Source organism: Gallus gallus, chromosome 2 (genome assembly GCF_016699485.2).
Source record: "Gallus gallus isolate bGalGal1 chromosome 2, bGalGal1.mat.broiler.GRCg7b, whole genome shotgun sequence".
NCBI classification, from domain to species: Eukaryota; Metazoa; Chordata; class Aves; order Galliformes; family Phasianidae; genus Gallus; species Gallus gallus.
Window position 1 is genome coordinate 110,729,921 of NC_052533.1, and position 22,651 is coordinate 110,752,571.

The 22,651-nt window shown below is 39.9% G+C and overlaps 1 protein-coding gene across 1 annotated transcript; it reads right to left on the minus strand.

The window, feature by feature from the left end:
• Positions 1–1,100: 1,100 nt before the first annotated feature.
• On the minus strand, positions 1,101–19,887 carry LOC421125 (transmembrane protein 68-like). Its single transcript, XM_419207.8, has 7 exons — positions 19,838–19,887; positions 14,810–15,138; positions 12,658–12,822; positions 9,773–9,966; positions 3,538–3,598; positions 3,045–3,184; positions 1,101–2,114 (listed from the first exon to the last, which is right to left on the minus strand). Exons 2-7 carry the CDS (start codon positions 15,093–15,095, stop codon positions 2,010–2,012), a joined length of 951 nt encoding a protein of 316 aa, XP_419207.1. The 5' UTR covers positions 15,096–15,138; positions 19,838–19,887; the 3' UTR covers positions 1,101–2,009.
• Positions 19,888–22,651: the final 2,764 nt, after the last annotated feature.

The following is a 22,651-nucleotide window of genomic DNA, read 5'->3' on the forward strand; positions in this document are numbered from 1 at the left end:
CGAAACCACTTAGGTCTCTAAATAACATTTTTGTCCATCACCTTGAGAACCCCATACATACTCTCAAGACAATTGTGATAGGAAAAAAACCTATAAAAATTAAGTTTCACACAGTTCGGATAAGCTGCATATAATATGGGGATGCAGTTATAAGACGAAATAGCCCAGAAAAGCCTTGAACTTTTTGAACAAACTGTTAAGAGCTGTCTGATATAGGAGAGCCCTTCTTTGAAAGAGAACCACTGTTTTGGATCACATACCCTCTCTCCAAGACTAGTAGTGCTTTATTCCATGTTGCAGCACGGTCAGGTACCAGAGCACGTGGAGTCTCAAAGGTTGTGTAACTCCCAAAATGCAGGTGACTGAAGTGTATCAATTGATCATGCAAAGGTGCTTGGAGAATGGAATAGGACAGTCAGAGAACAATGCTATCTAATCCTTCTGTGTAGTTTCTGTGACACAACGAATGCTTTCAGCTTCCATTTACTCCTCATTACTGTTGCTTCATCATCTGTATTTGCTTTAGCATTTGCTAACCCTTTCTTTTAATTGCTTTTCTCATTTACATTAAGCTCAGGCTTTGAATTTTAGCTTACACTGTTGGTGTAAGTTACATGAGACTCAATGGTCTGAATTCCTATTCATCTCCCGGCATAGTGGTCAGCATCTCAATTTGCTCGAGTTTTGTGCCTGCTGAGAGAAAAATCCTTCTGCTTGCATATTGCAATTATAGTTGAGGTGTTCAAGTAAACATTCTTGTCTTTGAACAGCTCTGAGTTTTTTTCAGGACAGGATTATTTTCTTTTTTCTTAAGGGGAAAAAAAATTCTTCAAGGTATGCTCACCTGGCCATTCTGCTCCCGTCTTCTGATATGCAAGAAATATTTAGGGAGAAGGAATACAGGAAGAGGAGAGGTTTATTTTAATCCAAAGAGTACATTTAGATTTCTAGTGACAATAGGCTGACATATACATGTTATTAGATGCTACATAAGATTTTAAGATGTTGAGGGAAGAGATTATATAGGTATTAAAAGCACAAGAAAAAACACTGAGGCACAAAAAATGACCTTCCTTCATGTCCGAAGTTAAGAGACTTGGTTGCTTTCAATGAATTAATTTTAATGAATTAATTTTAATGAATTACACAAAGCTCTCCCGCTCCCAACAATAGCAAGATCCCCTAGCTTGTAAAAACACATTCTGTTTTACAACAAGATTCAGTATTCTGAAAGCTGTAGGAAAATGACACTGCTTGCACATCCACTTTCCAAGCAGCACTATATCTGTACCGCATGGTGCAATAGTGCATGAGTGTACCAACACAGACTTGAAAGTAGTACTACATGTATTTGCATAGTGCTAGACTTAACTGAAGCCTTTTTTCCTTATTTGAGAGTATAAAACTTTAAATTTTTCCTCAAACTGTAGTTAGAATCTGAATCAGGAATTTCTGTCACTGTTATTTCTTCTCCAGAGTTAGCCAGATTTATTCTCCCCTTATGAAAGGGGAGAGGGACCTCTCCCTCCACTGTACCAAGGGGATAGGAGACTTCTCTCCATCAGAGCAAAACATTGGATGCAGAATTCTTACATTTAAGGATACTGAGCCATTAAGCTGCTGTGTTGTATGAGTTTAATACCTGGCTTAAAAACAAAACTCTTAAAACCCACAGAACCAGGCAAAACTTTTGAGCCCATCAGATGCACATAAATATTTGTTTTGGGAACCTGTCACATAGTGGCTACATGATCTCCTTCTGGGAAATTTAGTACTTGCATTGCCTATTATATGCAAGTTTTCTTATTGAAGGGCCTGCTCTTCCTTACTTCAATATTCTCAAAGAGCAAAAGAGCTTAAGTAGGGGAATCTTCAGGAGGTTGTCTGTTTTCTTCTGTTGACTATAGAAACCTGTAAATTAAACTGGTTAAACATCAATTAGTCATTGCTGCTGCAGGACATTGTCTTTTACTGCATGCTGTAAAAACAGTAAAATAAACTTAAGTATTCTAATCACTTTTACAATGTTTATCAAATCTGTCCAATAAAGCCTTCCATATGCTGCCTGGGATTGTTTGGTGCTTCTTTATTAGAGCCTGGACTGCAGTCTTTGTCTGAAAAGAGAGGAGAAAGTTGACCTTTACATACCCACTGATAAAGAACAGTACAATCACTGGCTTCTTGTCAGTTTTAAGAGGTATTGGGAAATTCACACACAGATCTAATTTAAGAAAAAAAGTTCTCTTTTATGTTAGTTAGCTATCCTAACAATGTTCTATTTTGAAATGAAAGCAATAAAAATATTGATTGCAGTTTGGATAGGCTCAAATTACTGAGACATATAAAACCTGAGAGTTACTAAGCCCAAGTAGCTTTTAACACATACAGATATTAAGCTTATGCAACTTCCAGGCTCACTAACCTAATCTGATTTCACAGCTGGCAGTGCTGCAACCAGGCTTGGGAACTCCATACATCCTTCCCAACATGAATTCTTTTGCAAGTTTATCATATTCAGCGTACACATGATAAGACAATATCTGAACTCTGTTAATATTTACCTTACAAAAGGTTCAAATGCAAATTTGTGATGAGAATGCATAAATTCATCGATAATGCAAATTATGTATTTCTGCTAGGGATACAAAATAACCTCTCCTAGTTTTTCTTAACTATTTAAACTCAAGAGAGCCAGATACTACAGTGATCTACTGTACAGAACGATGGCAGTGTATCATGATAATATAAGGAAAAGGTAACTAAACTTTTCCTGGCTCTTTCCAAGGCAGGATCAGACAGAGGTCAACTAGACCACTGCTCCCATCTCAAACTCAATTTTAAGTCTTAAGAGGTGAAGTACCTGACTGAGACAAGCAAGTCAGTTCCATGCGAACTTTAAACTTCACTTATACAGGTATACAAAATAGCATTCTTCTAAAATCCAAGAATAAGCATAAATAAAGTCTTAGTATGAGTTTTGCATGCAGCCTCCTAAACCTGCTAGGAACAAACCCCACCTATGACTGCAAGGAGAGCTAACTTACCTTTTCAACCAATTCATCTGTAGTTATATTTGGATCATAAGGTATTGGCTCCCCTATATATGTGCGAAATTTAACTGGAAGTCCTCCATATGGAGGAGTGAATGGCAATCGAGTAGTTTCATACAATTGTCTGAAAAATCCTGGAGAGAAGGAAAAAGCAAGTTATAGACACAGAAAACACAATGCAAGCTTGAAATCTGATGGATTTTGAAGATTCCTTAAAAATACACACTTCATTTGGCAATCAAGAATAAATGACAGGATTTAGGCAGCTGCTCATCAACACAAAGCTTGATAGAATTAATAGATCACTGAAATAAGACTGCATTAGAGAATGAAATCACGCAACACCAATCAATTAATATTTGAGATACCTGTGACCTGCAACAGGCATGTTAAAGAATCTAAAGTAAGCAGAAGTCTGAAAAGCAAAATCTAGGAGGAAAGTGGATGAAACATTCCAAATGTTTGAAGTATATTTTAAAGTTCTTACTTCGTTCTTTAAACATTCTGTATCCCTCCCGGACATTTTGAGTATACATTGGAATGATGGGCTATGGAACCATGAAAAACAAAAAGGTCAAAATGTTACAACAAGTTTGAATCTGTATTTTAGTGTCTGTTAATACAGCCAAGAAAATTACTTGAATATAAAAGATGATCATCAGTTGGTCCGGTAGAAAACATGGAATTTTGTTATCATCAATACACTGAAGGCTGCAGTGTATCTTGCAATGATAATGCATTATATTTAGAGCTTATCTTAAAATCCAGAAGTTCCAAAATTCTGATCATTTATTAAAATTAACTTTTCAGTTTGAGACATAGACACACACTAAATATTTTTCTTCGGAAGTCATGAAGGGAGGGACAGTGCATCCCTTCCCAGTAGTCAACAGTCTATTGAATGATCTTCATATCTTCTTTGGTGATCATAACAAACGCTTAAACTTCTGTTCTGCCTAAGCAAGACAATAAATCAGCAAGCTTCCTTACAATGGCATTAAGTGCCTTTATCAGCAATTGATTTTGAGTTTTGTGTCCCAGGTCTCATTCTGAAAGCCTATCCTGGACATCGGGAATCTTAACTAAAGACCATACCAATGAAACTTTCCAGAAAGATTTGCACGCATGCAATATAAGATGCAATGCCTTCGGCTGCAAGGGTCAAGTGCCCTGGTTTCACCATACTGTGATGCAATATGGTACTTACCTGTAAGCAGGCAGATGATCAAATCCTTGGGTTTGATTCAAGGATTATTCCGGTAATGCAAGATCAGAATCACAGTTTTAATCTCTGGTTTTTTAAAGGGTGATGACTGCATAATCTCTCTCATAGCAGAACAGAAAATTAGAAGAGAAACTTCTATTTTTCTGAACACAATAGTCCTACTGTGATTGTGCTGATAAAAAGATACAGAACTTCGATAGCTGTTTTCAGCAAGGTGTAAGGGGCAGGCAGACAGAGATGGCCTAGTGGTTATTTGCTGGCCTCTTAGCCATTTCAAAAGCTGCTGGTTCTATTTTCTCAAAGTTACTCTTAGTCCACCTTGTTGGTTTTTTGGATGCTGACTTGCATCCTGATCAGGTCTGGTTTTATTTCCCATGCCTTTGAAGTGCAGCTTATCTTCAGTAATATATGTTAACTGATATTACAGCAAAAGCTAAAATGGACAGTGAACTTCCTTAACATGCTGTTATTTGAGTAAAAATCAACAAGTCAGTGAATCAAATAAACTCCAATATAGAAAGCAGATCATATTTCTCAGCTCCCACAAACACTGTTGTTTTAAAGTCACCACTTGTAAGGAAAATGAGTGATAATGTATGAAAGGTTTATATCCTTCCCTTTGAACATACATTGTAAAACTTAACTGGAATTCTATGAGAAATTACATTTATGTTATTCATTTATTGCAGTATCATTTGCAGAATCAAAAAATTAAGTGTTTACAATTTCTCTGTCTAAAGTTAAACTCATACGTTGTGAATAGAAAAGCAATCAGTTCATGAAGTCCTGCAGAAAGCAAGGAGACATTCACATTTGGCCCACCTCAAAGTAAAGTATTTCTCAAGGTAAGGTGTCACTAAAATAATATTTGGATAATAAGGCCACTGGAAGAAACTTCAGCAAATTCCTTGGACAAATAAGGTAACTGTGTCTCCTCAGTGACCTGTACTACACTCCCTTTGAAGTGCACGTCCTTCAGCAACTACAGAATAAGAAAGCAAACTCACTTCATTATTGTAGCTAAAAAGAAAGACACATAAGATATCTGAACTTGAAAGTCATATCTTACAGTCTGCAATAAGATTTTATATTCTGCAGACAAACTAACAGATCAGTACATACAAAGATTTTTTCACCTGTATTGTCCCTTTACATTTTATGGAACTTTATTTTGAACATGTTGTTGAAGTTACCTTCCAAGAAGGGAAGCAAAGAACACTATCATACTGTTAAGAGCCACTACCACAGAACAGAAATTATTATCATTTAATGAAAAAAACCAACCCTTCACATTGTAAAAATACTGAACATACATAAAGCTTTTAAATTTTAAAAAGACTGCAAGAGAATAATCTTTTCACTATCTAGCAAGCAAAAAGTACTTGCCTACAGTGATCATCTGATGAGTTAAGGAGAAAGTAGCAGCATTCAGTCCCTAGGTTGATAAAAAGTTGTACATACTACATATAAGTTTGTGACTGTAAAGCAACACAACCAGACCCTTAGGTCTGATTGGCTGAGACACGATAACCATAGAATCATAGAATGGCCTGGGCTGAAAAGGACCACAATGATCATGTAGTTTCAACCCCCCTTCTATGTGCAGGGCCACCAACCACCAGACCAGGCTGCCCAGAGCCACATCCAGCCTGGCCTTGAATGCCTCCAGGGATGGGGCATCCACAACGCAACCTGTTCCAGTGTGTCACCACTCTCTGAGTGAAAAATCATAATCTAGATTTAGATTCACTATATTGAAACTGAGCTGGATCATACCCAGTCGACTCATAAATAAATAAATAAATGAAGTCACAGAATTGCAAGATAGTTGAAGTTAGAAGGAGGCTATGGAGATCACCTAGTCCAGCGTCTCTGTTCATAGTGGTTGGCCTCTATAGTGGTGCCACGGTCCCACATACTGGTGCCTAAGATTATTCTTCCCAATAGTCAGGGCTTGGCATTTCCTTTTGCTGAACTTAAAGGTATTTCTGACTACTCTCTGCTCCAGGTTCCCAATGTCCCTGTGGATAGCAGCACAACCCTCTGGTGTTTTGGCCAATTTCCTTTTTTTTTTTTTTTTTAACCATTATCATACTTGCTGAGGGTACACTCTATCCCATCATTCAGATAATTAACAAAGGATTAAACAGCACTGGACCCAGTACACACTGGGTACTGCACTAGTGACTGGCTTCCAGCTTGACTTTGTGCTGTGGATCACCACTCTTTTAGCCCAGCAGTTCAGCCACTTCTCAATCCATCTTACTGCCCACTTATCTAGCCCAGATTTTGTCAGCCTGTCTACCAGGAGGTTGTGGCAGACACAGTCAAAAGCCCTACCAAAGTGAAGACAGACAACATCCCTACTGTTCACCTCACTTTTGACCCTTTACTTACTAAGCCTGTCAATCATTTCTTCACCTGACTGTTGATTCCCTCCCTTCTTAATACCTGGTTGTAATTGATCTCCCTGTTTTTGCTCAGAATGCTATAGCCTACCATCACCAGTTTCAGAACATTGCTGCATCTTTGCAGCCTCCAACCAAAGTGACTGGCACCATTATTCTAACATTCTTGATCTTCACATGTGTATATTTTAAGTTACAGAAAAGAAAGAAAAATCAAAATACAGGTATATGTCCAGGAGGTTCATTGAGTCATAACATTACATTAAATAGTAACACACTCCTTTCCTGTCCTCAGTTGAGAGTAGTTATACAAGATGAAGAGTGGAAACAGAATGTGGAATTCTGCAAGCAAGAACAGAGGATAAAACTACATTTCTTGTTTTGTTTTTCTTCAAGTTTTTCAGTGCGAGAACTGTTGGACTTCTGTAACATTATATGAAGAATGGAAATGTCTATTCAGATATATAAAGCTATTTCAGTCTTGAAATCCCCATTAAAGTCACCTGCGGCAGATTTGGAACTGCCACGTAGTCATTATGGGTACAGTAAAATGTTTCTTTGGCTGATAGCTACACTGTATGATGAATTAATTCAAAATGAACTGCTACTAGTCTTCTCTTGCCTTTATCCAGGATCTGAGTAAGTATTAGCAAAGCACATGAATTACTACCTTACAGAGCAAGTTCTGACAGTTTAGATGAGTTTATCTACAGTCTTGAGTCAAAGTCTGAGACTGGTTTGACCACTATTGAAAAGGATGTAGCAAGTATAAACAGGAGCAACCAAAGTCAAAATTTGTCAAAAGACAGAGTCCAGTTACTATTGTTGGCCTAACTTTATATGAGAAATGGTATATATGAGTAGTAGAGTGGGCAACATTATCAAGTGCACAGCACTTAACTTTTTTTTTTTTTAATCATCTCAGTTAATTCTGGTCAAAGACTTCCAGAGAAATAGCAATGATGCCCAAAATCCAGTGGAGCCCACAAGTTAGTTACAGTGATGCTCACAATACTGAAAACCAGTCCGGATCATAAAGAGAAAAAACAAACAAAAGAAAACTTTGAATGATTGCACTCACACAGTAACAACATAAAAAGAGCAAGCAGCACTGTAAAGGTGAGTTCAGGCTAGTAGGTGTCAAGGGAGAATAATATTCCTTGTGCTCACTAGGTAGCAGATAATCCTACATTGGTCTGTTTTACCAGATATGTTATAGAAATGACCACAAGAACTTTCCATGCTGCAAGAACTTTATCTTCAAGGGATACCCAATTCACTAACTCAGAAGAAAAAACACTTGTCAACAGAAGGTGCTAGGAATGTTAGCTATCACTCACTATTCAGTTCTCCCTACTTCTGAGTTATGGAAAAGTGAAAAGATTACGAGGATTCATGGCAAGGATTTCTGTGATGTTTTTGATAAAGATCACACAATGTTTTTTTTTTATTCAATTTTTACTTGAAAGATATTTATATTACATGTTAGAGTAACACTTTAAGGTTGCAAGTGAAGTGAAAATATCTGGCAAAATATTGCTCTAAGGTTTGAGGAAGCTTGAAAGACATATGAAAACAAGTGATTAGAAATCACTTTAAGTTGTTAAAGTGACAACTTTCTGACTTTTGAAGTATATTATTAACTTAATACATTAGAAGGAATACTTTAAGGGAATTCAAGATGCCGACATGAATTTGATAGAGTTTATCCTATCCAGATTCTGATATTTTCTTAGCAGTGGTGGTGTGCGAGCCCCTACAATATATGGAGTATTTTGGCTAACATTTAAAAGCCCATACTTCTGGGGAAAAAGAAAGAGGGAGGAAACAGAAACACAAAAGTATGACTTTTAAAAGGCCATACAACAAAGAGGTATGAGTCCTGGGCTAAAAATACTTTCTCCATTGAGTAATTAAATTTCTCTAAATTTATTCTAGTGTTTAGTTTTCTCCCAACAAGATTTCAAAGGCAGATAGAGCAATAAAGAAATATTAAACTAAAGGACACATTTCACAACCCAAGGTGTTCTGGCAAAAGCAACTAAGAGTATAAGAAGCAACAAATGGGGTAAAAAATAGATACAGCTACACAGACAAAAAATGAAAATGGTGGTAAGAAATTCAAGTTTCATGGAAGATATCAGACACGGTGGTGGAAGTTTGTATTTGAAGGTCATCATTCATACAGAAAATATAACTGAAATTGTGGCCATATGTACATTAGCACAGTATGAACTAACAGGAACACTCTTCTGGAGGAAAACAGCTGACGCTGGGGATGTGACATCAACCCTGAATACATTTCAGTGCCCTGTATTTACTTAGAACTAATTCGTATCTGGTACCATTGACTGAATGCCCATTTGAAGCTGGAGGGTATTAGATTCCATTTTTTGTTTTAGTTTCTGCCAAAAGGAATGCAGCTCATGTACTCAGACATCATTCCATGATGCAAATGAAAGCATAATAAGTGAGGAAGATGGAAAAACTGCTTCAGTCAAACTCAAGTGCTAACGAAAACACATCATCTACATCTAGACGCATGGGCTGATATAATCGTTCACAAACATGAAGAAAAGTTAAATGGTAAGAATAAAATCCTGGATCCCCCCCAGAATATACGAAAAGAAATAAACGTAGAATAAAAGGAAAATAAAAATAAAAAAAAAAGGATAACATTAATACGTTAAAAGACATAAGGAAATGGCTGGGTGCATAGAAGTAAAAGTAACGTAACTTCTAAGTCTAGTATGATGAGGAAAAAAACAAACAAAAAAATCAAAACCATAAAACATTACATCAATATTGTGAAAGACCACAGTGTAGATATCTGAAATACAGTCAATACAAGAAAGTAAATGTCTGCATGATGGACCTATAGAAATGGAACTGTTACGAGACACTAAGAAAGAAAGTTATACAGCTCCATAAAATTACCGTGCTTGAAGAAGGAGGTTAGAAAAGGAAATCTTTTACTCTCAGAAACTCTTCTTCTGTCTGGGAGATTTTCCAATGCATCTAAAGTGCTTTTTAAAATGAAACACATTTGCATTAAGCACAAACTGGGATTGGTAACACATAATACTCACCACTTTCGCATCTAGAGCAACCTGAGCAAAGCCTTTTCGATTTCCCCACATGAGCTGGTAACTTTCATCACTGAATAGGGCTTCTCTTACTCCACCTGGTGAAATAGACACCAAGTGTCCATTCTTCAGCGCACTGAGACACTCCTCCCTTGTACCTGGCATAACACCAGTCACTTCTAGTAATAATTTGAGCCCTGCAATAAATAAACAGCATGTAAGAACAAGATTACAGACAAATGAAGATCTAATGCTCATGTATGTAGATTTAAGCAAAGGTGTACCAAGTAAATAAAATACATACAGAGTGAATATTGGTTGGTAGTGGTTTTGCTCAGATGCTAGAAAGAGGAACCAACTTATCAAGTGGCCTTGCAGAAGTCCAGGTAGATGACATCAGTTGCCTTCCCTTCGTCCACCAATGCCATCACTCCATCATAGAATGCCACCAGATTGGTCAGGCATGACCTCCCCTTGGTGAAGCCATGCTGGCTGTCTCAGATTACCCCCTTGTCCCTCATGTGCCTTAACACGTTTTCCAGGAGGATCTGTTCCATGATCTTCCAGGCAGAAGTGAGGCTCACTGGCCTGTAGTTGCCTGGCTCTCTCTTCCTCTCTTTCTTGTAAATGGGAGCAACGTCTCCCTTTTTCCAGTCCCCAGGAACGTTGTCTGACAGCTATGACTTTTCGAATATGATGGAGAGCAGCCCAGCAGCCACATCAGTCAGCTCTCTTAGGACCTTAGGATGCATGTCACCTGGCCCCATGGATTTGCACACATTTGGTCTCATGATTCAGTCTCAGACTTGCTCCACCCTTACAGTATAGGGACAGCCTGCTCCTCCAGTTCCCACCTAGAGATTCAAGTTCAGGGATGTAAGAATCCTGGATGCTAGTGAAGACAGAGGCAAAGAACTCATTGAATACCTTAGCTTTCTCCATATCTGTTGTAGCCTGTTCTTCTTTCTCATTTAGTGGAGGAGGTATGCCCTCTTTGGCCTGTGTCTTCTGGTCTGCGTATGTGTAGAATCCCTTCTTGTTGTTTTCAACATCTCTCACCAAGTTCAGTTCCATCTGTGCCTTGGCTTTCCTAATCCCATCTCTGCAAGTCTGGACAGCATCCCTGTATTCTTCCCAGTTGACACATCCTTGCTTCCAGTGCCTGTACCCATGTTTTTAAGAAGCGTTCTATGCTTTCTTATGTTATATTAATATTTTAAGTCTTTAATGGCTATAGGGAGCTTCTGTAAATGACAATGTCCCTAATCTTCAAAATCACTGTGAGAACAGCATGACTTGAAAAATATTGATTCTATTAATAAATGTAAATAAAAACTACATTATACAGTCAGAACTGGTGTCTACACTGCAACTTTGACAAAGGTGAATGACAGAAATTTTGGAAGGCAGTGGGAAAAAGTAGTCCTGCATCTTTTAAGTGTAACTTTTAGTTTTGCTCAATGCATCATATTTTATATATATTTCTGCCAAAGACAGACATTGACTTTGTCTAATCTCTTTATGAACTCTTCAGTATTCTCCTTTTTCCCTTGGCTTTGAAACTTTTTTTTTTGTCTACAAATTGTGAAGTATTACATGAACATATTATATATACACCTTGTTCATTTTTTCCAGGTCACTCATTTTTATATTCCTCAGTGATGTAAGACTTCTGTTCCTGTTCCTTTTACCTGACTCCTCAGAGGAAGCCATTCCAGGCCTCTGATCATCCATGTTTCTCCTTTTTTTTTTTCCCTGGTGTGTGTCTTAATTACTTTGTAGCTTCACTTACATGGGGAGAACAGAACTCCACTCAGCACTCAGGATGTGGACACCATGTGCATTATGAGCACCTTCATGCAGTTTTTTGTTTCTTCTCTTTCCATGGTAATCCTTAAATTCTACTTGCCTTTCAGTAATTGCTGAAAGTTGAGGTGACATATTTTCTTAAAGTCATTTACATAATTAATTTAAAGCCTAATTATGTGTTCATTGTTTGCCTATTTAAATTTGTTTTTCTTTTTTTTTTTTCCTGCATCGCATTACATTTTCTATTGAGTTTCATCTATCATTTAATGTTAATGATTCATTATGGTTATTCATTGTAACTCCACCGTGAACTTTTACTGCCTTGAGAAAAACAGCCAGGATAAAGTTTTGTTACCTCACTTCAGATCTAGACTATAAGCATTTCAAAATTATATAGATATAAATTAATGCTTATAAGACTATAAGCATTTCAAAGAGTACAGGTGCCAGCACAGATTTTCATTGGTATGCCAATAACTAACTACTTCTCTGTAACTTAAGTTAACTATTTATTTCTACCCTTTCTTTCCCACCTTTTAACCAATTCACAATTACTAATTCACAAGTCTCCCCCTATAACAGTGTAATTATCTAACAAACTTTTGTGAAGGACCTGGTCAGAAGTCTTTTGGAGACTTTGGCAGAGCATATCCTCATGAGCATTCTTCAAAGAATGGATCTACAGAAAAATGTAATTTTTCTGCTAAAAAGCAGATTAGTAGCACAAGAGAGGATGCACGAAAAACAGTTTTATTCAGTCTATTACCTTCAGCTACATTTTCTACTAATGCAGCAAATAGCTAGGCCTAGCTCCTATTGTTTGTGGGTTTTCTGGTTGGTGGTGTTTTTTTTTAAGTTTACTACATATTTATAACAAAAATATTTGACTCTTCAATTTGAAATACTACTTTGTCACTTATCCGTTGAAAAAGAAGTCTCTTTTGCAGCAATCTGGTAACCTTCATCCTATTTCTGATATCCTCTTAAAAGCCTTCCAATTGAAATAAATGTGCTTTTCACCAAGATCAGCAACAGCTTAAGTGAATTCAGGATGCCTATGCAAGAGAACATGCTCTTACCTGGTAAACGAAAGACAAAATGATCAGCTACTGACAGACAAAGTCTCTTCTTCCAGAGAAATAGCCTAGATAAAAAGTAGAGGTAGTCTATTGGAATAGCTCCATGGTAATAAACAACAATGCCTGGTCCTTCTGGTAGATTTTCCACACCATGAAGTTCATAACCTGTTTGGGATATAAAGCAGTACACCAACAACGATAGCTGTAAATCACATGGCAATTTAAAGCAAACTTTTTACTGTCCTTTATTAAATGACTTCTAGATAGTTGTAAACACCTGTGCGATATCTTGAAAAAAATTAAGTTCTGTATGGAACTTATGATTAATAGCAAAGAGAAAGCCTCTCAAACACACTCAAAATCATCCTACTTAATGGTTTAATTTGTTGAGCAACTTAATCATCAGATCAGACTTGAACCAGGCATTTTCCCACATGAGTTTAATCACATCACTGAAAATTTTTGCCCATTTGGAACTTTCTTCAGCCCACTGTGAAAAAAAACAAGCAAACGAAGCCCCACAGTATTATACTGGTATGAAATAGCTTCATCAGAAGGGGAGGCAAACAACTATGAGGCTTTCCTGAAATATGGAAATAAAAATCTCTATTTTGTGTCGCACAGAATGAAAAGTTTGGGAAAAGGAGGAAACACACACACACACACACACACACACACACAGAATGGCCAGGGTTGGATGGGACCTCAAGGATCATGAAACTCCACAGGCAGGGCCACCAACTTCCGTATTTAACACTAGACCGTCTACTAGACTCCAACCTGGCCTTGAACACCTCCAGGGACGAGGCATCCGCAACCTCTCTGGGCAGCCTGTTCCAGCACTTCAGCACTCTCACAGTCAAGAACTTCCCCCTGAAATCCAATCTAAACCTTCCCTCCCTCAACTTAAAACCATTTCCCCTTGTCCTGCTGTTATCTACCCTTTCAAAAAGTTGACTCCCTTCCCATTACAGGCTCCGTTTAGGTACTGAAAGGCTAGGGAACTTTTCATTCTGATTTTACATAATACAAAGTTGCCATGGTTTACATACTTATGTCCAGAAAAGAATCTACAAAATACAAACTCTCTCCATGAGAGTTAAAACCATTCCTTCAGGGGGAAGGGAACTTCCTCATAGACATGGACTTCTGTGTATCTCTTTCCTGGTTTTTCCTATATTTGATCTAGGCTTTAGGTGGAACCAAAACAGGAGGCTTGCAAAAGCCACATCTTCTACTAAATAAAAACTTTATTCCACCTGGCCTGCCTTTATCTCCATCCCTGTTACAGCTCCATAAATAAGCCATCTGGGGAGGAAAAGACAAGGATGGTGCAGGCAGAGTTCTAAAAATAGGTTAAAGAAGTTCTAAGTTGCAGGAATTTAAGGATTAAGAGGAGAAGCTGTGAAGAAGAGCAGCAAGTAAGCGATAACAACCTATTACTCTTTATCCTTAGGGCAGCAAATTAAGTCTTGCTAATAGTCTTAAACTACAACTGTGCAAAGAACAGGTGTCTAGCTTGTGGCTGAGGATTTCCCTAGGGACTAGGGTGTGGTGAAAAAATGTCTGAAGGTTAAACATAATTAAACTAAAAATCAGGTTACTTTTAAGTTCTGCTACAGTACAGACTTAAATAGGGCACCTTATTTTTTCTTTTTCCATACAGTTCTTGGAATTATCATGACACAATAAGTTTTCCTCAGCTAAAAATACAGCAATTATGTTTCCAATAAGTTATTTTGTTTTTAATCCTGTATTAAATGAATTACAAACAGCTACAAAAGCAGAAATAAAGTTCCTTATCTCCCTTGCCCTTATCTCAGTAAAACTAACATTAACACTGTACTTCATTCTGATACCATATAAAAAGAAGTGCATCCACCTATCCACCTAGAAAAACGTATCCTGTATACAATCTCATTGCTCCCTTATATTCTGTATACTCTACATTGCAATCAGTCTTTGAGGGAGACATTTCTTGGTTAGATGCCAAAGAAAAGTATAACTTCATATACATAACTTTATATATATATATATATATATATATATATAAAATCACTTGCATACATCTGGAAGAAATCTAAAATTAAAACTTAGGTGTACTTACTACTGACTGTAATTCAAAGCTTCAGATAAGTCATGTCATACTTACCATGCCATATTCTTGCATATATATCCCAGAAGCTTGCCACAGTTTTCCTTGCACTATCCCAAACATCACTCAAGGGATCTGCTTTTACCTCACCATTCCTCTGATATATTATCAGCAACACGTTAGTAAGGTAAATAAAAAATAGAATTGTTAAAGGAACTATAAAAAAAACTAATATTGCACTAATCGTCACTGATATGATGACCATGTGGAAAAAATATTTCTTCAGGTACTCCACAGCAGTCCATTCTTCCAGCATGCAAGCAAAGTAGCTTAGGTAGGTCATAGGTATCTGTCCTGGCACAGGATTCTCTTCTATCTATCATGTCCTGCATGAAAGAGAAAAATAATAATAATAATAACAATCTAATTGATCATGCAAGCATCTCAATTTAAAAGAAAATTTTTACCATATATATATATATATATGATAGCTATTTTGGCATAGCTCAGAGTCAAACGTGTTTCCTCTCTCTGTCATGTTTCCTCTCTCTGTCATGTTAAGATAGCTGCTGGTAATTGCTACCACTGTTGCCTGTAAAGGGTGATAGAATTATCATATGTACTTATGTGTCTTTCCTATACTGCTAGACAACAGGATTCTGAGTACAAGGGCTGGAGTCTAGAGTACAGCCAGGGAATGAGGCAAGTAAGGTGTGTACCTTAGGAATACCCTTCTTCCCAGCAGACCATCATGACAATTTTGCCAGTAGGAAAAGTCTGGACATCTGTGGCTCCTTCTGCAGAGCTAGCGGAGCCTGGAGCAACATTTGCTACTTGCTGGCAGCGCTATGAGAAGAAGCTCTTCACTGCTCTTCCCCATCCAAACAACAACGCCAATACATCCTTCTTTCAGACTTACCATGTCTGGCAAAAGCTCCATGGGCCTAGTGATATTTTTGCCCCAAATACAGCTATTAATAGGTCTGTTCCCACACCTGACTCCAGTTGCATTACAGCAGGTAATGGTCTCTCTGGAGTGCAATACCATCACAGCATCCCTTGCTTGTTTTAGGCGTCTTAAGCATTAGCCAGAGATTTAAACATTACAATCAAAGTCAGTGATCCATAACTGAATTCAGCTTTTATTTGCCTCAATCAGGTTACTGCTTGTTTAACAAGTAAATTCTTCTGGCCCAGCACCAGAACAAGTACCAACAAGAAACAAATTACAGTTGCTATAGTCAGTGCCAAGATCATAGAGTACAGCAAGCCCAGACTTAGCTCTGACGTTATGTCTTCAGCTGAATACTTACAGGAGCAGCACTGACTCCAAATGTTATCTTACTGTTTCTTTACTTGGAAGCCCTGGGTAAAATACTAGGGCGAAGTGGTGTAAAGTACAGCCTCAGTACTATGAGCACTGACTCGGCTCTCCAGGATGTGGTGGCTGCTACCAACCCAAAGAAATCAACTGCAGTAGCTGGAAGGACAGTAAGCTAGGAGCACAGAGGAAGCAAGCACTGTTTTGTATCATACTCAGCATTCCACAAATGAAACCAAAATGGCAAAGAGCAACACAAAATTAGTATGGAGTTGTTTGTATGCTGGTGATAGGTGCCTGGCTAAAATATAACACGACCTAGAAATTCTCACCAATGAGAAACTCTATAGGCAAAATGAAAGAAATAAAAGGAGTAGTCTGAATAATTCGGATATTAAAAACTCTGCTTAGAAGGTGCTTAAGAAGGATAAGGCTGATACAGTGGTGCTACTCTATTGTAAGGATGTAACTAATTGGTTTAAGCTGCTGACATAGAATAAGGACTACAAATCCTCCCTGCCTGCAAAGCACGCTCTGCTGAAAGGCTCTAGGCAAAGGCAATGCTGAGGGCTTGCCCCAGGCTACTCAATCAGAGGCTGTGAACACCACTGCCAATAGTTCATTCAGCCTGCAACACCGGGTAAGGGAAGGAAGGGAATGGATGCCACGTTGTTATGAAGGCTTCAGACTGGGAACTACTACAGCCAGCAGCTAAACTTAGAACTTCTTAAAATCGCACACAACATTTCTAAGCATGTAGTAAATACATTGATAATGTTTATAATAGCTGTATGATATAGACATTAATTAGAATATTCTGCACAGTGACAGGAAACTAGGGATTGAGACTGGATCATCTACTAAAATACTAAGATTAACAAATAACACGTTCAGGTGTCTTCTTGTATCTAACGTGCTTCAAAATCAGTAAATAAGTGAAAAAAGGAAATAAAACAAACTGAAAATCCCTCTGGCCTCATCATTCTCAATAACTCTGGAAACATCAGGGGAAATCCAGAAGACTGGAAAAAAATTAACATTATTCCAAAGTCTAACACAAGTAACACAAGTAATCTCAGCAGCCAGGTAAGTCACCAGCAAGGTCACTGACAGGCTGGCGTGCATGAGAGTAACTGATGGCACTCAATATCATTTTGTGGGAAAGCAACCTTTTAAACAAATGCACCTACACTCCCTGGGGAAATGGAAGGTTTTACCCTTGTACAGGTCTTACTGAGGGCTTGTTGAAGGGTCACCATAAGCCACACACCTGCTCAGAGGCAGAAGTCACTTCCCAGCACTCTTCACCTCTATCTGCACCCCAGTGTGGGCACCCCCAGCTCAGTGCCCAGCAGGAGCAGCCAGCTCCCTGCTCACAGGATGACTGCAGAAGCACTGGCACAAGCAAAGCCACTCATGGGAACAGATTATTAAAGTACATTACTAACGCCAGTACAAATTTTACTGAGGATATATGAAAGTAGTTTGCCACACACAGAGTGAATTAACTTTACACCTGGGTGGGAAGTAGCTGGGCAGGTCACAAGCCAATTTTACATCATTCCAGCTGAATCCTCGCCAGAGCAGGAAAAGCATAAATTATTGAATTATTGAAACAAAGAGAGAAAAAAAAACCCCACAAACAAACAACTAGGAGCATGACTTTTCCTTGTAGTCAGGACACTCAATCAAGGTTCAGTTCTAGTTCCCATACTTCAGTTGTACACTACCTCCAACATTTCAGAAGGAAAGAATGAACCCTGACCAGGGTTTCAACCATATGGTGCGAGTTTGAGTCCAACACGCTAAATGCATCTCTCTGTACTGCCACTGTAACAAAGACCACAGCAGGATAGGACTCTGATGTTTGCCATGTCCTACTGGATAGCTCTCACCAGCCCCTTGCTGAGACCTTTGCAGCATCCTTTTTATCAAACAACGTACAGAGAAATTATTACTCATCTATTCAAGTGGCATCTATTCAATCTTTTCCTAAAGACCCACTTGATTATGCACAGCAGGACAATGTAAGAGTTACCAAAATATGCTTGCTCGTAACTGCTGTTTTGCTCAGAATTTTAGGGAGAAATTCCTCTTCTGCTCTTCTAAAATCTGAGCCAACAGCAGCTCCCATATTCTTTAATACTGAGCATGCTATAAAGGCCTAACAAATGGACATAGCATCTTCTGAATAAACTTTCCTTAAGTTTAGAAACCATATTTTTCTCATCTCAACTAAGGATGGATGTCAAATGTTACTGATCTGAATAATTCCATTGCTCTTCCAGAAAACATCACTTCTGTTGTCATGCAAGATGTTTGGTTTGGCTCCACCTATAAAGCATATCAAATTCCAGAGTAATAACCCTATCTACAATATGAGATTGCAAATGATGTCACAGGGAGCAAGAACTAACATCTTCTTTCTTAAAGGGAGCTCTCCTTCCAACAAAATACCCATATAGCTGAGGATCTGAAGGACTTGCACTCACACTGAAGCAGCATTTTGTCAATGAGGACAGGCATATCAGCTAACACAATAATTCCAGGGAACAGAAAAGCAACAGTGAAACTGCCACAAGAGACCTATGGCAGCAAAACTGAAACCTCGCAGTTGGCTTTCAGCCTCAACTAAATAATGGATAACCACGGTCCTGCGGCCCAGCGCTTTGCTCTTGGCTGCCGGCTTAGCAGAGCACAGTGGGAAGAGTAGCATTAAGCAGCTTGAAACTCTTCCAGACAGAACTTCTTGACTCCTGCTTTTTTTTTTTTCTTTTTTTTTCTTTTTTTCTTTTCTTTTTCTTTTCTTTTTCTTTGCAGCAGGCTCCTACTTTCTATTCTGTCAAGCCTAACTGCTCTATTTCACAACAGTTCAACTCTACATCTTGCCTTTTGACGTGAATTAAATCCCATTTTATATTTCCCAGAAGTTTTATGACAGTTCCACAGAAAATCACTCCTGCTGTTCCCATACAGACACTGCCCACTATTCCTATCCTCATAAAATCATAGAACCACAAAGGTTGGGAAAGACCCACAGGATCACTCAGTCCAACCATTCGCCCTTCACCAATGGTTCTCACTAAACCATGTCCCTCAGCACAACATCCAAACATTCTTTGAACACCACCAGGCTCGGTGACTCCACCACCTCTCTGGGCAGCCCATTCCACAGCCTGACCACTCTTTCAGAGTAGTATTTCCTAACGTCCAGCCTGAACCTTCCCTGGTGCAGCTTGAAGCCATAAATCCAAACACCTCACATATTGCTGTGTTTCTACGGCTTTCCTTATCGCCTTGAGTTATGAGCACATCCAGCCCAGAACTTGACGGATCCATCCGTCCGAGGCAGAACTGCCACCCGGCAAGCAAAGACAGAGCCCGGTCCCCCTGCCTTCAACGCACAATCCGCCTTTTGCACACATATATACACGGGGCACTCAATCCAGCGGACTGTTTCTCAGACATTTGCCCCGAAGAAGGCTCCTCGCACAAGAAACGGGCTCCTCTGTCCCTGCGGAGAGCAGCAGGGCCACGGAAACATCTCCATCGGGCTGCTCCATATACCCGCACGGATGCTCCGGCGCGGCAAGGGAAAAAGCAAAGCCTGCGGTCGGAGGGATTATGCAGGCGCCCGGCCCGCCTCCCTCCAGTCCGCCGCCGGGGGACCGCACCGAGCAGAGCGCCATGACGCCCCGCCAGGCCCCGCCATCCCCGCGGCGCGGCGATCCCTTCCCCTTCCCGCCGCCCCCCGCCCTCCTCACCTGCCCGCAGCAACACGAAGCGCCACGCCGAACGGGTCCCGGGCCGGGATAACCGCGGTGCCGCCCCCGCCTGTAGCTCTGGGAGGCGGGGCTGGGCCTCTGGGTTCCGCGCCCAAACTTCCATTTTTACCATATCCGAGGTGAAAACCTCTGGGTTGGCGCTGGAGGCAGCGGCGGAGCGGGGAGGGGAGAACATGGCACACACTGTGAGCCTTCTTCAGCTGCCCGTCCCACCAGGAGCCCTCAGTCCTCCCTCTCCTCGCTCCCGCGACCCCCTCAGTCCGTCGCTACGGGGCAAACAGCGATGGTTGACGGCTGTCTGCCCGCGGGGCTGCGAAACCGCAGAGGTCCGCCAACGTGTACCGCGGGTGGAGGGGATTTAAAACCGCTACCGCTGCAGGGAGCGGGTTTCGGGGCTGGTCACACGGGCTCTGTTAGCGGTCATAAGGGGGGAGTACCCGGGCAGTGCGCCTTTCACGTCGAGCATGGAAACGTGCAGGCAGTGGCACTGACTGTTAAGCTGAGGATGTGTAGTGCTTTTGCAAAGGAAGGAATCTTTAAAAGCTTAGAAGAACAGACAGACTGACAGAAGTGCCAGACAGACTGTGGGCGTAACTGAAGTGGAAAAGGCTAAGCCATGCTATTACAGATACATGATGCAGGGGAAACCTGAACACCCTTCTGCATTACTATTATGTACCATATAACTGACAGGACAGAGATCTTCTTTAGGCAGATAAGATCAGCAGGTACCAATTTTTAAGTGCCATAAAAAAGGATTAATCATAGGATCATAAGCTGATTAAGGTTGGAAAAAGGCCTCTGACAGGATCATCTAGTCCAAATGTCAGCCACCGTGCCCACTGAACAGTTGTTCCTCAGTGCCACATCTACACAATTCTTGAACACCATCAGGAACAGCTGACTCCACCATCCTCCTGGGCAGCCTCTTCTAATGCCTCACCACTCCGAGAATAATTTTTTCCTAATATCCAACCTGAATCCCCTGGGCACAACTTAGAGCTATTCCCTCTCATCCTATCACCGTTACCTGGGAGAAGAGGCTGACATCCACCTCACCACAGCCTCCTTTCAGGTCATTGCAGAGAGCAATAAGGTCTCCTCTGAGCCTCCTCTTCTCCAGACTGAACAATCCCAGCTCCCTCAGCCACTCCCCATCAGACCTGTGCTCCAGACCCCTCACAGCTTCAGTGCTCTTCTCTGGATATGCTCCAGGGCCTCAATGTCTTTCTTGTAGTGAGGGGCCCAAAACTGAACACAGTAATCAAGGTACAGCCTCGCCAGTGCTGAGTACAGACCCGTTTGGGACAGATTCCTTTGTCTGCTTTGATACTGAGCAAGAAATTGAGGAATAACAGTGCTTTGTAAATGAAGATGGGAGATTCTAGAATTTAGTGAACACCAGGAAAGAAAAGTGTATGTATGAATAGATTCAAATAGTCAATGAAAATGCTACCAGTAAAGATTCCAGAAATTGTCTTTTCCACGTTACTGCTTCATGGCATGGTTCCTGATGGAGGCGTAATTGTCTGTCAGCTGCTGATCACCGAGTGACACTGCTGTAGTGCTTACAGAAAGTTCCATCCAGACCTGTAAATGCTCAGAGGACTGAGTGTATTCAGTAACACCATGTAGAGGATTTGGAATGGTTGCCCAGAGGGGTTACTCCCAAAGAGGATCCTTCAACAGAGACTCCTTCCAAACTTTTGAGAGTCTTGGTTCAGCTGACACAAGATGATGTGGAGGACAGCAAGCAGTGCTCCTCCAAGCATCTCCTCATGTAGCCACATTCATTCCTGTGCAGAGACAGGAACTGCTGCTGCCTCTGCACAAGTCCCATGAGATAAAAAAAAAAAAAAAGTATAGCTGTTGTACATTTCCTCCTGCCTGTACCTGATGCTATAGCTTTGGTTCAGGGAAAGCAATCACAAACATGTGAAAAATCATTCAGTGGTGATGCTCTTCTGATGGCTTATATGGATCAAGACAGACTCATTCAGAAAGGGCTTTTCTCATGAGGGGAAATGTTTAGAAAAGACTTGGTGTTTGGTGGCTAGCATAAAGCAGTAAAATCATTGGAAAAGTGCATTTGCTAGTAATAAGTTTAACCAAATGCAGAAATAAAGTGTTAAAATTGATAAAAATATATTTATGTGATCAGTGCAGACAGAAAAACAAAAAGTATATAATGCTTATTGACCTGAAATGAATTATTTTGTTTTGTTTACATGTTTTGTTTCCTTGTTTTTGCATGACTATACTGCCATGCAAAGAATCTACGTAGGCATGAAAGAACTAGAACTACTAGGACGAGAAATAGTGGCCTTAAGATGCACCAGGGGAGGTTCACGTTGGATATTAGGAAGATTTTCTTCTCAGAAAGAGTGGTGAGGTATCAGAACAGGCTGCCCAGGAAAGTGGTGGAGTCACCATCCGTGGAGGTGTTTGAAGTACTAAGGCCTGGACAACAGGCCTCAAACCAAAGTTGATCTCTAGAAGAACCTAACAACCATGTGTTATATAATATATTAGTATCTGATAATTAACGAAATATGTGTGATCATTAGTGAAATATATACATTGGATAGAATGTCTCATTTGCAAGAGATATAGCTTAGAAAAAACGTTATGAGATGTATAAACATTTCCTTGTTTAGAAATATAGTATCAAGGCCTAGTACTCAAACTCCATGGCACCCTGGCCAGGCTTGAGGTGGCATCCAAAAAGGAGAAGGAAACCAGCTGTTTCCCACCTTGAAGTTATGTAAACTTTTTTATTCAACAATATAAATG

What these genes read in the sequence shown, in the direction of transcription:
- LOC421125 (XM_419207.8), bottom strand. Translation starts at nt 15,095, where the DNA reads ATGACCTACCTAAGCTACTTTGCTTGCATGCTGGAAGAATGGACTGCT. An exon ending in TTTTGTCTTTCGTTTACCAG is followed by an intron (nt 9,967 to 12,657) that starts GTAAGAGCATGT and finishes TATTTATTGCAG; the next exon opens with GGCTCAAATTATTACTAGAA. An exon ending in CAGATGAATTGGTTGAAAAG is followed by an intron (nt 2,115 to 3,044) that starts GTAAGTTAGCTC and finishes CTCTCTTTTCAG; the next exon opens with ACAAAGACTGCAGTCCAGGC.